The 16,927-nt window shown below is 42.0% G+C and overlaps 1 protein-coding gene and 1 pseudogene across 2 annotated transcripts; one reads left to right on the top strand and one right to left on the bottom strand.

The window, feature by feature from the left end:
* Positions 1 to 1,157: 1,157 nt before the first annotated feature.
* On the bottom strand, positions 1,158 to 1,954 carry LOC118715127 (annotated as a pseudogene).
* A 284-nt stretch (positions 1,955 to 2,238) lies between these two features.
* CMA1 (chymase 1) lies at positions 2,239 to 4,882 on the top strand. Of its 2 annotated transcripts, none has more exons than XM_036450573.2 (5): positions 2,239 to 2,366; positions 2,947 to 3,097; positions 3,536 to 3,671; positions 3,895 to 4,149; positions 4,568 to 4,882. In XM_036450573.2, exons 1-5 carry the CDS (start codon positions 2,291 to 2,293, stop codon positions 4,709 to 4,711), a joined length of 762 nt encoding a protein of 253 aa, XP_036306466.1. In that variant the 5' UTR covers positions 2,239 to 2,290; the 3' UTR covers positions 4,712 to 4,882. The 2 variants fall into 2 exon arrangements, with proteins under 2 accessions (XP_036306466.1, XP_045440987.1); XM_045585031.1 differs by lacking the exon at positions 2,239 to 2,366 and adding an exon at positions 2,684 to 2,828.
* Positions 4,883 to 16,927: the final 12,045 nt, after the last annotated feature.

Here is a 16,927-nt window from a genome sequence, read left to right as displayed (position 1 = left end):
AAGAAAGGGCTGATCTTCTAGATGGGGAAGTAGGGCAAATACACCCACTTCCTGTTTTTGTAAATAAAATTTTCGTGGAATACAATCTTACCCACTGGTTTACATCTCTTTTTTTTAGGCCCAGTCAATGCCATTTATTAAACATGTTGTATAGCCAAAGGCTCCCATATAAGGTTTTTTTTTTTTTCTTCCTGTTTTATTTTGGTTTGGTTTGGTTTTTTTGGCATTAAACAGTTTCTTCCAAGAGCTTGCTCACAGGAAAGACAAAAACAGAGTAATCCTCAATAAGATAAAACAAACAGGAATAGCTGAACAGTCTACATATGAAAAACAAAGGTTAAAATACTCAACAGACAAAAACCACACCAAATACTCATCCCATTTAATTTTATGTTACATGCACTGAGGAAACCAAGAACATCAGGCCCCAAGACAGTAATGCTCTGAGGTTCTGGTTTAGGCTCCTTCTATGTAACAGATTCATGCACACACATTCGCACATATTACTGACTCAGGCAGAAGTACACATGCATGCACAGGTGGCCAAAGAACCACAGTGGGGAATTAGGAAATGGGGGAGTGGTGGCTGGTCAAGGATATAACATCAGCTAGACACTAGGGACCCAGAGAACCTTTCTGCTACAGTAAGAGTCAACATTAAAATAAAGGCAGAAAACATGCCCTAGACAGTTTGGCTCAATGGATAGAACGTCAGCCTGAAGAGTCCCAGGTTCAATTCCAGTCAAGGACACATGCCCCAGGGTTGTGGGGGCATGCAGGAGGCAGTTGATCAATGATTCTCATCATTGATGTTTCTATCTCTCTCTCCCTCTTCCTTTCTCTCTGAAATCAATAAAAATATCTTTTTTTTTTTTTTTTTTAAGGCAGAACACAGGATAAATGTAGGATGCTCAGAGAAGACTGGATAGATGAAGAAGGAAAGATGCAGGGGAAGTATTGGGAAAGCAGCCTCAGAAGAGGTTTTTTTAATTGGGAATGCAGATGAGCAGAGGTAGGAATATGCTGCAGCATTACCACTGCCTCCTGTGCTTACTCTCAAAGTGGAGGAAAAGTGCAAACACCCACTCTCTAGTCCTTCCCATTGCCACTCAAGGACTTTCCCAAAAACTCCCCCCCAAAAAATGACCCGCCCATATTCAAAGTTGAGCCCAGCAAAGGGTCAAGTAATTAATCTTGGTGGAACCCAAGCCAGAGAAGCCCATTACAGCTGCATCTCACATCCCCCTCAAATGTCAAGTCCTCCTCAGCCCTCCTTTCCTCCTCTTTACATTTCTCTTTCTTGTAGGCTTTGGCCTTTTCCTCTTCTTCTCTAAGCTCTTTCCTCCATTCCTCAAAATCATAATCCTTTTGTTTCTCTTCCATCTTCTTGCTGACTTCAAAACATTTCTTCACCTAATGCAAAGTGGAAAGTTCCACACCCATAGACATGCCCAGGTTTTGCTGATGTTTCTTTCCATTAATGTGATCCAGGAAGTTGGATTTTTTCCATTAATGTGATCCAACACAGTCACAGATATTACAGCAATATCCTCCCACCTCAGATTGCAGTGGTCTTGGTGATGACAATTGTCTTCCCAAGCTTGGATTCCAGGTCCACTTTGTAGTTCCTATGCTGGAGAAGCTCCTCCTTAACTGGCTGCACTGATTTTCCATACTTCTTTTCTCTCTCTTCTATGAGCCTCTTCTCAGCAAACTTCTCATATTCATCTTTGCCCCCCTTGTGGCAAAAGTCCAACTTTTTGGCCCACTGCTCAACACCATCTTCCCACTTATTTACATCTTGCCTATGCCTGCTTTTGTGCTGTGATGGCAGAGCTGAATAGCTGAGACAGAGACAGTATGACTCACAAAGCTGAAAATATTTACCATCTTACTATTCATAGGAAAAGTTTGCTGATCCCTGTTCTAGATTCCTACAACATCTAAAATACATGCCCCCTACAATCTGTGATACTATTAGGCCTCTAGAGAGCTGCGTTAGATGAGAAAGGTGCGTTCCTCACCCTAGAAGCCAGGACTCTGGGGCTCTGACCACAGCTTTCACACCAGCCAAGCAGAGAGGAGAACTATGAGAATCTCTGATTAGGAAGATAAGCCAGGCCAGAATGAACAACAAAAATGTGGTTCCCAGTTCCCCCTCACCCCCTTCACCCCACCCAACCCCCCCCCCCCCCCCCCGACGCGCGCACACACTCTCTCTCTCTCTCTCTTCTATTACTGGGGTTATAAAAGCAGGAACAAGAGTGGGGAGAGACAGAAGAACCTTCCCATGAGCAGCATCGCTGGGAAAATGCAGGTTCTACTCCTTTGGTTGGTCTTCCTCTTGCCTCCTGAAGCTGGAGCTGGTGAGTCTATGATATAACTCCCTGTCCTCTGGGTCCTTAACTTCTATTCCAAATTTACTGACCCGAATTACAGAAGACCCTAAAATGAGAATGCAAGATCCCATTGAAGTGTTCCAGGGGAAATCTCTACCTGAAAGAGTCATATTATTTCCCAGAAGTTAGTAACAGTTTCCTGGGGGGGGGGGGGGGGGGGGGGGATCTTGGGTGGAGATAGAAAACTGGCTTTGGAAGTACTTCTTAAGCTGCTCTCCTCAAAATATCCATAATTCTGATTCCTGGTCCTTTTCTCCTCTGTCTTTGCTCTCATGTGGAAAAGGTCAGGATCAGGACATGAAGAAATGTTTAAATTACAATTCAGAATCAAGACTATCTACTGTGTTCTGAAAAGTAGGATTGACAGGGTGGACTGGGATTAGGAAAGCCAATGAAAAGGATATGTGGAAGGGCTGAGTTACATTACAGGTAAGGGTGAGGCTGGGGATGAGGGGTTGCCTCAGCTTTCAACTCATTTTCCTTACCTAGTGCTCTGTCTGAAGGCTTAGTTACCCTGTGTTTGGGAACCTTGGATTTTCTATTTCAGTGAAGATTATCAGTGGCATTGAGTCCAAGCCACACTCCCGTCCCTACATGGCCTATCTGAAAATCACCATGGACCAGGGTCATGTTACTAGTTGTGGTGGATTTCTCATAAGTCAAGAATTTGTGGTAACAGCTGCTCATTGTAAAGGAAGGTAAGAAAACTTTGATTTGTTCTCTTTTCATGTGAGGAGTTGTAGGAACCAGAGTTAACACAACTTTCAAGTGGCCTCAGGAGAGATTTTTGCGTAACTATCTTAAGATGGTCAGTGATGTATATTGGGAGGAACTGGGCCGTTGTGATTGATTAGTCATCTCCATCCCCAAAGGTCAGGGCTTTACTAATGGGCAACCCAGATCAAGACAGGGCAATACTGCCCCCCTTGTCCTGGTGCCAGAGAGCTCTCTCAGTCTGCCAGGGCCTGGCCCTTCCTAAAACAGCTGTGGTACCTGGGAGGAACGGCTTTCCTCAGTAAGAACTGAGTTCCTTAGTTGGCTCTACACTGATGAAGAGGGCCTGTTGTCACTCTGCTCAAAATAGGCCCCTCTCAGGAGACCAGCACCTTTCCTGACTCTGTCTTCCCTCTCAACAGAAAAATTACTGTCATTCTCGGAGCTCATGACATAAAACAAGAAGAATCCACATGGCAGAAGCTAGAAGTCAAAGAACAATTTGTTCATCCGAAATACAACAATTTTACTAATGCCAATGACATCATGTTACTGAAGGTGCCATTCTCTTTCTTGGTCTTCTCAATTCCCCCTTCTTAACCTTCTCCTGACTTGTACATTTCTCATTCTCTTCCAACCCACTTCCTCAGGTACCACCCCCACTCCATGTCATCACCACCCCATTTGGGAAAAACTCTAGGCCCTGCCCAGGGAGCCTCTTCCATTCCACATCACCCACATTCCCTGTGACTGGCAACCATCTACTCTTCCTCCCTCACAGCTACAAACGAAGGCCAAGCTGAACCATGCCGTGGGGACAGTCCCCCTTCCCACCAAGTCTACCTTTATTAAACCTGGAAAAGTATGCCGAGCAACTGGCTGGGGGAGAATAGGCGTGGAAAAGCCAGCATCAGATACTCTGAGAGAGGTGAAGTTGAGACTCATGAAGGCCAAGGCCTGCAATCACTTTATGTTTTACAATCATAACTTGCAAATCTGTGTGGGCAACCCCAGGAAGAAAAGATCACCATATAAGGTACCACAAACTTACACTTCCTCCTCATAATCAGTTTCTGGGAGACAAGGTCCTGCTAAGAGGGGGTGGATCAGAAAGTCCCCTGGTTCAGTTACTAGTGTCTACATTCATGGGTTTCTAGAACTATGGGAACTAGAATCCTCCTTCTGGGTTCCTTCCTTCCATATTCAAGTCCTGCCTCTAATCTTCCCATCTAGTCTGCATATAAGATATCGGGGGCAGGATCTATGTTCTATGCTAGAGAGAGAAAGAAGATATTTAAATTATGACTCCTGACTTATGATTCCATTAGGAATCAAGTTTCCTGACCTGACTTGGGTATCTTGGGGCTAGCCTGGGTACTGATAGAACCAGGATGAAGTAATAGTAGGGAGGGAAGAATGATCCTTGCTCATGATCTGCTTTTTTTAACCCACAGGGTGACTCTGGGGGCCCCCTTCTGTGTGCTGGAGTGGCCCAGGGTATTGTGTCATATGGACGTACAGATGCAAAGCCTCCTGGCATCTTCACTCGAATCTCCCCCTATGTGCACTGGATTAATAAAATCTTAAGGTGCAAGTAGACCCAGAAGCCTGGCCAGACTCAGGAAAAATCCCAAAGCCAGAGCTCTCCCTGGGTAGCCCCCAGGTTCCACAGGAGCCTGTACAGAGCCCAAGACCAGGGAGGCTCCCAGAGGTACCCAAAACCCCTGCTGATTGTATCCCCAGCAAAATTCAATAAAATTCAGCCTCTGCACATGTGTGTGAGACTGTTTCTTCCCCAGAGCTCCCCCAAAGACCAACTGCTCTAAAGAGAGGAATTCAGGTACTCTTCTCTAGTGGGAATGAAGAATTTTGCTGGGCTCCTTTCTTGCCAGACTAATAACCAAGCCTACCAATTTCCATAAACATTGTGTGGTGCTACGGATTATTATAGAAAATATTTTAATCTGTACAATACCACTTAATATCCAGAGTAATATTGGTACTGAGTGACCTTCTTTCTCCTCTGTCCCCTCTTCCTCTTCTTCTTCCTAATCCCCTTCTCCTCTCACTTCTCTTCTTCCCTCAAACCCATGCCTTGGCCACTGCACTACAGGACACAGATGAGCCATAGCAAATTCTCCATCACTATTTCTGAAGATGTGCCAATGCCTGGGTTTATGTCTTTACATCCACCTCTGCCTTATGATCGTCATCTCAATAGTGTGTTTACAGCCTCAGAAGCATCTGCCAAGTGGGGGGAAAAAGAAAATTTCCTAAGCATGAGAGCTCAGGATAATAAGGTGAAGGAAAGATAACCCTTGGAAGTCCTCAGGATGTGTCTGTCTACCTCAACAGTCACAATGGGCTGTATAAGGGTCAAGGCCATTCTAGCTCAGGAGGGGGATCCCCAAGAACATCAGAATGAGCCTCATCCCTGAATTACATCAGAGTCACCCAAATTCAATTGTCATCTTCCTTCAGATATGATATGGTGTCTCCAGGTCTTCCAGAAAAAGAATACCTGAGTTAGGCAAAGTCCTCCAAATTTTCCTTCCATATGGCCTTGAATGCTCTGAATCCCATACCCACCAGCATCTGAGCTGGGTGAGTACACTCACAGCTATACACAACAAATACAAGAGGAACAGAGCGTGACCTCCAGCTACCTCTCAGGAGCCTGCAGTAAAAGGACCTCTTACAGGCCCTTGGTCCCTAAGAGGCCTAAGAAGATAGGCCTGGCCCCATGCAAGAAAGAGTTGCTACTGTTGGTCCCAGATCAGGAACTCCAGAGTTCCTCCACTTTCCCCACTGCCCACCAGCCCACAGATCTAAGCTTCCAGCTTTGCCAATGACCAATACATATAAGAATTTTGCTGGGCTCCATTCTTGCCAGATTAATAACCAAGCCTACCAATTTACATAAACATTGTGTGGTGTTATGGATTATTAAAGAAAATAAAAAGAGAATAATATGTACAAGCCTGATTATAGACTGACTCTACGCAAAAAAAAAAAAAAAAAAAAAAAAATCATATGTATAACAACAAAACTGGAAGATCTCAAAAATAAGAGAACATATGCTGAAATGATAATATAAAGATGTTTTTTTCTTTTTATCCTAACTCGTGTTTTACACTTGTATTTACACTTGTATAACTAAATAAGAATTTTTAAATGTGAGATACAAGAGGAAGAGACACTGTGTAATATTTGCTTAGGAGATCAGAGCACATACTGAATTGCAGCTAAAACCCCATCCATTCTTGATCCCCATACCCTAAGGACAACACATCCACAAGGCAGCCCTTGTTCCCTCAAAGCTGGACAATGGAGATGTGAGGAGAGTAGTCAGCCTGTCCTGCCAGCCCCAAGAAGTAGCAGGGCCAATGGAGACTGCAGGGAGCTTGACTGAGCCCACAGGCTATACTGGACTCCAACAGATTGACAGGCACTGACTTCAGTACAGCCACTGCAGAAGACCAAGTGAGCATCACATGGTCCCCTGACAGCCGTTGGTGGCTGGCACCCAGAGAAGATAAGCGCATCAACATTGCCATGGTGTTAGTTCTGCCATGCAGATAAGCCCACAGAGTGTGTCCGCCTGACTGACATCAAGAATGATAAGTCTCAGGGGAGGAGGATCTGGGGGAGATAATAGATCAACCGAAGGACTTGTATACATGCATATAAGTACAACCAATGGACATAAAACTATGGGGAGGGAGGGGCTATGGGGGAGGGAGGGAGGGGGGCAAAAAAAAATCATTAAAATATGTAAAAAATAAATAAATAAATAAATTAAAAAAAAAAAAAAAAAAAAAAAAAAAAAAAAAAGAATGATAAGTCTCAGCATCACAGGGTCAGCAGAAGAAACTGTCCAGATAAGAGGGCTTTGCCCAAACTCATGGGAAATGGGCCTCAGGACAGCTGAAGGCGGCACACAGGGAAATAAATGACACAGTAGGTAAATGTGCCTCCTCCCATGACCACATCAAAATTACAACTAAACATAGAAAAACCATCATTGAGAACTGCCTGTAAGCTAGAAGTACAGAACTCTTATAACTGAAAAGAAGCCATGTAGAGACTGGTAGGAGGGATGGAGACACTGAATGGGCTGATCTGGTTAAATATCAGGAAGGATATGTGGACTGCAGAGGTTCCCCCCACCCCACCCCCCTAAGAAGCCAGGAGTCCCAGCCCCTCATTGGGTTCCCCACCCCGGGGTTCCAGTGCCACAAATGATGCAAACAAAGGACAGACTTGGCAGGCACCAGGGCCCTGCTCAAGTGAATTCTGCTCTATAGGATTAGCCCCTGCCCAACTGCTCCTCCACTACAGTCACAGCCAGTTCTTACAACCAATCAACCTGAGGGTCAAGCCCTCCCATTGATGTGTCAACAAGGATCAAGGCTAAACTGTCAGGGCCAGCTGAGGTAGGGAGGTGGGAACTGAGAAAAGAAAGAAAGACAGGAAAGTGGGATTGGGAGGGTTGCAAGCCATTGACAGACTGCAGCAGCTTTATTAACTGTGCAATGCTTTTTATACACAAAACACTGAATAGGAGGTCTGTCAAGAGGAATGTATTTTTTGTTTCTCTTAATCTCTAAGGGAGAGATAGAGCAGAAGGGCAAATTTTCGATACAGCAAATCTCAATAGTTACAGACTTCTTGGTAAGCCAGGAAAGGTGGCTCTCATTCTACTCATAACTGCCATCCAAACAAGCCTGGAAAAACTGTGTGGGTAGGGGAGCAAGCCCTGCTAGTCCCTTCGGGTGCAAGGACTATGTCAACTTATACCTGGTTTCCAACACAAAACTACAACAGAAGGACACACACAATCTACCCAAGGGACACACCTGGAGCACCCACTCAGGTGACCAGGGAGACTGCATCACTGGGCCCCAGTGAACACCTACTATATAAGACCACTCTACCAAGACCAGGAGACATATCAGCTCTACTTATACATAGAAACAAATACAGGAAGGAAGCCAAAGTGATAAGAAGAAGAAGAAGGAGGAGGAGGAGAAGAAGGAGGAGGAGGAGGAGGAGGAGGAGGAGGAGGAGGAGGAGGAGGAGGAGGAGGAGGAGGAGGAGGAGGAGGAGGAGGAGGAGGAGGAGGAGGATACAACTCCAGAAAAAGAACTAAACAAAATGGAGACAAGCAATCTATCAGCTACAGAGTTCAAAATACTGTTTATAAGGATGCTCAGTGATCTCAGTCAGAATTTCAACAAGGATATAGGAAACATAAAAATTAAGATAAAAAACATAAAAAAGAGCTAATTGGAAATGAAGAATACAATAACTAAAATGAAGAATATATTAGGGAGGCCCTGGCCAGTATGGCTCAATGGTAGAGCATTGGCCCACAAACCAAAGGGTCATAGGTTCAATTACCAGTCAATGGCACATACCTGGGTTGCAGGTCGATCCCAGGCCCTGGTCAGGGCACATGCAGGAAGCAACTGATCAATGTGTCTCTCTCACATAGATGTTTTTCACTCTCTCACTTTCTTCCTCCCTCTCTCTTTTCTTACCTCCCTCCCTCCTTTCCAAAAAAAAATCAATGGAAAAAAATATCCTTTGGCAAGGATTAACTAAAAAAAAGAATATATTAGAGGGAATCAATAATAGAAGATAAAGCAGAGGATCAAATCAGTGATTTGGAAGATAAGATAGCAGAAAACACCCAATCAGAGCATCAAAAAGAAAAATGAATTCAAAAGAATAAGGACTGTTTAAGAGGACCTTGGGACAACATTAAGTATTACAACATTCACATGATTGGGGTATCAGAAAGAGAAGAGAGGGAGAGCAAGGAACTGGAAACCTATTTAAAGAAACGGTGATGGAAAACTTCCCTAACCAGGTAAAGGAAATAGACATACAAGCCTAGGAAGCACAGAGAGTCCTACAGAAAGTGAATCCAAAAAGGCCCACATCAAGATACATCATACCATGTGTACCAGTTAATAATGCAGATTTTTTTTTTCAATAGATGGAGTTATACATATGTTGATATGCAATTTGATAAGTATGCTATTTTGTTGATTGACAGCAAGCTTCAAAACTTCATATGTCAAATTTTTTTAAGGTGTTAACATCATAGATATTTTTATGCTCAAAAATGTCAAATTTCATGCCAAAAAAAAAAAAAAAAAGCATTTGTGGGAAGTTTTAATTCATTACTTAATTTTAAAAAAACGTGCTGCTGAAAGTTATTGTATGCTTCAGGAAGCTTATGGTGAACACCATCCAAGAGTAGCTATTGGATTTGCCACTGGAGTAGAGGCATTGTGTGGTCGCACACACAAGCAGTGAGAGTGTCTGAACTGTGGGAATGCATTGTGAATGGGGTCTGAGTTGCATGTGTGAGTTGAGAATCAGCAGACACCCGCCCTACAGAGCTGCTTCCCACGGGTAGGCCTGGCTGCCCACTTTCAGGCAAAGAAAGGAAATTGCAGAGCTCTTCCACTGATTAGACTTCTAAATCTTGCTTCTCGTTGCCCTCGGAGTTGGCTCCAGTAGCATATTATCTGTAGGACAAGAGCTATTGCAGTAGAAATACAGTTTACTCTGTGACTGAACCCCAGGAGGGGTGTTTGAGCTGGACCTATGGAGGTCAGGGGTTGCCATTATTATCAGAGAAAAACAAACCTCATTCCCAAGTAACAGAGGTAGTATAGCCCTATGAAAGCTTCAGAAGCTCAAACCGGTGAGGCCACAGAGGATATAAATCTTGCAGTTCAGGGCCATTTACTGGAACAGAGCAGAAAGACCTCCTCAGGAATAATGGGAAAACAAGGAGAATAGCAAATGCCATGAACAACCACAACAACAACAATGACCAGAAATAAAATGAGAAATCCCCAGAAAATAGGTTGGAACATATGGAATTATGCAAGTTGAATGACAGAGATTACAAAATTGCAATTCTGAATACTCAATGAGATGTGAGAAAATACTGACAGGCAATTTAACACACTCAGAAAACAAATTAATGAACAAAATGAGCATTTCTCAAAAAAAATTTAAAATTTAAAAAAGAAGCCAAAATTCTGGAAATGAAGCAGGCAAATGAAAAAATAAAAAATGAACTGATGAGCATAGAAAATAGAACAACCAGTTAGATGAAAGAACTAGTGATATAGAGAGAGAATCAAATTGGCGGCATAGGTAAATACCTATACTTGCTGCCTTCCACAACCATGTCAAAATTACAACTGAAATACAGAATAACTATCATTCAGAACTGCAGGAAACATGGTTGAGTGGAAGTACTACAATGAGAGAGGTAAAGAAGAAATCACATTGAGACTGGTAGGAGGAGCAGAGGTGAGGAACAGGCTGGTCTGGGACCAGGGTGTGCTGCTTTTTTAATCAGGAGGGAGATTGCCTCTTTGGAGGCCACCTGGAGAAGCAAGGAATCCCAGCCCCACACCAGACCCCCAGCCCGGATCCCAGGGGAAATAAGTCCCTACGACGATGGGCCATAAGAACTACGGATTGTAAAAAAAAAAAAAAAAAAAAAAAAAAAGACACTGTGCATTGTAGCTGAGTAACACACAGGATGCTGGAGACCCAATTGTTCTTCTTAAAAGGCTGGCCTCATTATCTGAATTTACAAGCTCTCACTTGCTCTGAGCTCTAGTGTCAGGTGAGGTTCTGGGGATCCAGACACATACAGGGAGAAACTGGACTGTCTGGCATCAGGGTAGGAACTCAGAAGCAGCTTTCTTCCAGATGCAGGTGCTCACAACAGTCATTGTTCTCATGCTGGGATCTCTTCAGTGTAGGGCTGACAAAGCATTTCTGTTTGCTCTGCCCTAGTGATTCTCTGAGACCCCACCCCACCTAATTTACAACCACACCCAAGCTGGCCACAGTGGGTTTTGCATATGAATGGCCTGTACTTTCTCAGCCTAAAATCTGTCAAACAAGCTGTAGCTGGATCAGAAAGCCCCAAAGCTATCAATAAAATGCCCAAGGCCAGCACCAGCATCAGCGTGCCTTGCTTCACAGCTGGGCCTTGCATGGACACTTCCAAACCCTACACAAAGAAGAAGAATATACAGATCTCCCTGTAGCTCCTGCTGGGTGGCCCCAGGTAGTGGCTGACTTTGCACCTACCTGGAGGCCCAAGAGCCAGTGTACCCAATGGTCGGTGTGAGACCATACCAGATTACAACTCTTCACATTCATAAGTGACACACTCAAGGGGCAGATTTAGTGAACACCAAAGCCCTGCTGAAGCAAGACCTGCTCCAAAAGGGTGCCTCCAGCACAGCATCTCTTCCACTGTAGTCACAGCTGGTCCCCACAGCCAATTGGCCTGGAAGTCAATTCCCCACAGTGACAGCAATAGCAATCAATGGTTTAAGAAGAGGAAGAAGAAGAAAAAGGTAAAGATTAAAATAAAATTATGAACAACAAAGTGACAAAAAATACATATCTATATTTTATATTTTACAGATGCAGTAACTACTTCATATTTTACAGATGCAGTAACTACTGCTGAGAACTTAAGGAACTAAGAGTTCAGTGTTAGAAGCAGGATATAATTGCCCCAGCTAACCCCAAAAATAGCTGCATGCCTCAAATGTCAAAGTGAATAAGGGCACAGATAACATGTTTCAGGAACTCAGAACAGGAATGATCACTCTGCATTATTGTGGCTAAGGGATCACTGCCATCATTAAAAAGTCAGTTCTTTTACATCAAGTCCAACCCTCTCCTTTCTCCTAATTGTGAATCCTAAACAAGAATCTGTACAACATCTACTTCAAATATCTCTAGCAAATAGGAAATCACTTACCTTCCCTGAATACACATTCATGTTTTAATAACTAATCATTAGTAAATTCTTCTTTATACAGACTCAACATCTGTTTGCCAAGATGCTGTAGAATCTGATCTGGACACAGCCTGGTCAGAAACAATATCTGAACTATACCATGAGACTGTTCAGCAAAGTCTCACTGCCCGCTGGCTTGGTCCAGACACTGTAGACAACACCAGACACCTAACCCATGACTAATTGTGTTCCCAAAGCCAGGTCCCTTTGGGACTTACTTTCACCATAAAAATTAATCCTACATAATGCCTGATATCTCATGTTACCCCTTCTAAGCCAAATTTTACATTTATTCACATGGGCCTCGATGCAAGACAATCAGAGAAAGAAAATCTGTGGATCATAACAACAGACCCCACCAAAATACAACGGATTGTTACAAAATACTATGAACAACTCTATTCCAACAAACTGAACAACCTGGAGGAAATGGACATATTCCTAGAAAAATACAAACTGCCAAAACTCAATCAGGAAGAATCAGCCTAGGTGCCCGTCAGCAGATGATTGGATCCAAAAACTATGGTACATCTACACAATGGAATACTATGCTGCCATAAAAAAGAAGGAATTCTCATCATTTGCAGCAACCTGGATGGAATTGGAGAACATCATGCTGAGTGAAATAAGCCAGTCAATGAAAGAGAAACACCACATGACCTCACTCATTTGTGGATAATAAAGATCATTATAAACTGATGAACCAAAAGATAGATACAGAGACAGTAAAGCAACAAGCAGATTGTCAAATTTCAGCGGGGAGGGGAGGAGGATCTGGGGGAGATAATAGATCAACTGAAGGACGTGTATCCATGCATATAAGTACAACCAATGAACATAAAACTCTGGGGAGGGAGGGAATGTGTGGGAGGGAGGGGGGAAAATCAATAAAATATGTAAAAATAAATAAATAAATGTTTAAAAAAAAATCTCAATAGACCAGTGACGTGGGAAGAAATTGAAACAGTCATCCAAAAGCTTCCAGCAAACAAAAGCCCAGGGCCAGATGGCTTCACAGGAGAGTTTTACCAAACATTCAAGGAAGAACTAAAACCTATCCTCCTCAGACTATTCCAAAAAATCCAAGAGGAAGGAACACTTCCAATCTCCTTCTATGAAGCCAGCATCACCCTAATACCAAAACCAGATAAAGACAACTCAATGAAAGAGAATTACAGGCCAATATCCCTCATGAACATAGATGCCAAAATCCTCAACAAAATTCTAGCAAATCGACTCCAGAAGAACATCACAAAGATCATACACCATGACCAAGTAGGGTTTATTCCAGGAATGCAAGGATGGTACAATATCTGCAAATCAATAAACGTGATACATCACATTAACAAATTGAAAGATAAAAATCATATAGTCATATCAATTGATGCAGAAAAAGCATTTGATAAAATCCAACACCCTTTCCTGATAAAAACTCTTAACAAGGTGGGAGTACAAGGATCATACCTCAACATAATAAAAGCTATATATGATAAACCCACAGCCAACATTATACTCAATGGGCAAAAACTAAAACCATTCCCTCTAAGAACAGGAACAAGGCAGGGATGCCCACTCTCACCACTCCTGTTTGACATAGTACTGGAAGTACTAGCCATTGCAATTAGACAAGAGGAGGAAATAAAAGGCATCCAAATTGGAAAAGAAGAAGTAAAGTTATCCTTATTTGCAGATGACATGATATTGTACATAAAAAACCCAAAAGACTCCATTAAAAAACTAATTGACTTAATAAATGAATTTGGCAACGTAGCAGGATACAAAATTAATGCCAAGAAATCCATGGCATTTCTATACACCAACAGTGAAACTACAGAAACAGAGGCTAAAAAAGCAATTCCATTTACCATCGCACCAAAAAAATTAAGATACCTAGGAATAAATTTGACAAAGGAAGTAAAGGATCTATTTGTGGAAAACTACAAGACACTGAAAAAAGAGATAGAGGAAGATGTAAGGAGATGGAAGAACATACCATGTTCATGGATTGGTATAATCAACATCATCAAAATGTCCATACTTCCTAAAGCAATCTATAGGTTCAATGCACTCCCCATTAAAATACCAACGACATATTTCACTGACCTAGAAAGAACTCTCCAAAAGTTCATTTGGAACAATAAAAGACCCCGAATAGCCACAGCAATCCTGAGAAAGAAGAGTAAAGTAGGAGGGATCTCAATACCAGACTTCAAACTATATTACAAAGCCACTGTTCTCAAAACAGCCTGGTACTGGCACAAGAACAGACATATAGATCAATGGAATAGAATCGAGAACCCAGATATCAACCCAAATCACTATGCTCAATTAATATTCGACAAAGGAGGCACGAATATACAATGGAGTCAAGACAGTTTCTTCAATAAATGGTGTTGGGAAAATTGGACAGACACATGCAAAAGAATGAAACTAGATCACCAACTTACACCATTCACAAAAATAAACTCAAAATGGATACAGGACTTAAACATCAGACGGGAAACCATAAAAATACTAGAAGCATCCACAGGCAGCAAAATCTCAGACGTATGCCAAAAGAACTTCTTCACCGATACTGCCCCTAGGGCAATGGAAGCTAAAGAGAAAATAAACAAATGGGACTTCATCAAAATAAAAAGCTTTTTTATAGCAAAAGAAACCATCAACAAGACAACAAGAAAGCCCACGGTGTGGGAGAACATATTTGCAAATAATACCACTGATAAAGGTTTAATCTCCAACATTTACAGACAGCTTATATAATACAAATAAATAAAAGGAAGATGAATGATCCAATTAAAAAATGGGCAATGGACCTAAATAGAATATTTTCAAAAGAAGACAGAAGGAAGGCCAAAAGGCACATGAAAACATGCTCAAAGTCACTAATTGTACGAGAGGTGCAAATCAAAACAACAATGCGGTACCATCTCACACCTGTCAGAATGGCCAACATCAACAAATCAACAAACGACAAGTGTTGGCGAGGTTGCGGAGAAAAAGGAACCCTCATGCACTGCTGATGGGAATGCAGACTGGTGCAACCACTGTGGAGAACAGTGTGGAGTTTCCTCAAAAAACTGAAAATGGAACTCCCATTTGACCCAGTAATCCCACTTTTAGGAATATATCCCGAGAAACTAGAAACACCAATCAGAAAGGATATTTGCATCCCTATGTTCATAGCAGCACAATCTACAATAGCCAGAATTTGGAAACAGCCTAGGTGCCCGTCAGCAGATGATTGGATCCAAAAACTATGGTACATCTACACAATAGAATACTATGCTGCCATAAAAAAGAAGGAATTCTATCATTTGCAGCAACCTGGATGGAATTGGAGAACATCATGCTGAGTGAAATAAGCCAATCAATGAAGGAGAAACACCACATGACCTCACTCATTGGTGGATGATAAAGATCATTATAAACTGATGAACCAAGAGACAGATATAGAGAAAGTAAAGCAACAGGCAAACTGTCAAATAACAGTGGGGAGGGGAGGAAGATCTGGAGGAGATAATAGATCAACCGAAGGACTTGTATACATGCATATAAGTACAACCAATGGACACAAAACTCTGGGGAGGAAGGGGATGTGTGAAAGGGAAGGAGGGGGGCAAAAAAATTAATAAAATATGTAAAAATAAATAAATAAATTTAAAAAAAGACAGAGAGAGAACAGCCTACTTTCATTCAGTTGCTTTGATAATGTAAATGATTCCAAAATTTTTAAAAGATTAAATTTATATAAAATGATTTTTAAAAAAAAGAAAGAAAATCTGTGGATCTACCTTAAGGAAGGCAAGAATCATAATTGAGAATTCTCCTAATACTGAAAGGGTGTTCAAAAGACATTAAGGATCCTTTGGCTGCCCAACATGAATGTGTGGTCTTTTTCCATAGTTTACATTCCTTGAAACAAAATGTATCCCATTGAATATAACTCTCACTGTCTTTTGTACAAAAGAAAAAAAGGCTTGACTACCTCGAAAAATTAAATAACCCTATCTCTTCATTTACTGCTTTCAACTCCAAGTACAGGAACTCTATGTGATATTCCATTCCACTTCTAATCTAGTCACACTCCCAATTTTATATTCTGCAAACTGTATATAAACTGTAAACTTCACCACCAACAACATAACACATATACAACAGCAGAGGGAGAGAAGAGGGTGGAGAAAAGGAAATCTGTTAAAATACAGAAATGCACACATGACATTGCAAGAAAGAAATGCAGACAGAAGTGCAGTCCTCATTTCAGAAAGTGGTCACCTGACTGACACTGTACCTATTCCATTCCCTTGTCCTCAGCCAGTGCAGGTGAAACAAAACTTAGTCTTGGTGAATCTGAACCTTAATGATGCTGTGGAGCTATCATACTTGCCCTGAATGCCCTATCTCTCAACTTCTCATTACATGAATGAAAAACAGATGCCCTTCATTTGTTTACCCCTCTGCTTTTTGGTCTAAAATGGTGTGGGGCTATAGGACAGGACTTCTCCAACTCCAGATTTTCCCCTACTCTGCTGAGGGTAGAATACAGATGGCAACAAATAAAAATACAGGATTCCAGTTACGTTTGGATTTCAGATAGATCGTTTGTTTAAGTATAAGTATGTCTCATTCAATATCGGAACTACTGCCTAAAAACGATTTGTTATTAAACACAGATTTCACTGAGCAGTCTGTATTTTAAACCAGCAACTCTAGAAAGTAAAAGAATTAATGCAGGGATTCCTTCGACATGAAGAAAAATGTGTAAATGTTCTATTCTAGACAGGGTCAGTGCTGAGGGCAACAGAGGACTCAGCCAATATACACTAAGAATTGGATCACCCAATTACAAGCCCAAGCTGAGTCCTGGGGCATGATAGAATGACTTGGGGAGGTAGTTATCCCTGTGCTTCCCCGACTCTGAACTAAATGCCTTACAAATCTCTAAGAGAAA

The sequence above is a fragment of the Pipistrellus kuhlii genome, unplaced genomic scaffold, assembly GCF_014108245.1.
Source record: "Pipistrellus kuhlii isolate mPipKuh1 unplaced genomic scaffold, mPipKuh1.p scaffold_m20_p_1, whole genome shotgun sequence".
Classification (NCBI taxonomy): domain Eukaryota; kingdom Metazoa; phylum Chordata; class Mammalia; order Chiroptera; family Vespertilionidae; genus Pipistrellus; species Pipistrellus kuhlii.
This window is presented reverse-complemented; position numbering and strand designations above follow the sequence as displayed.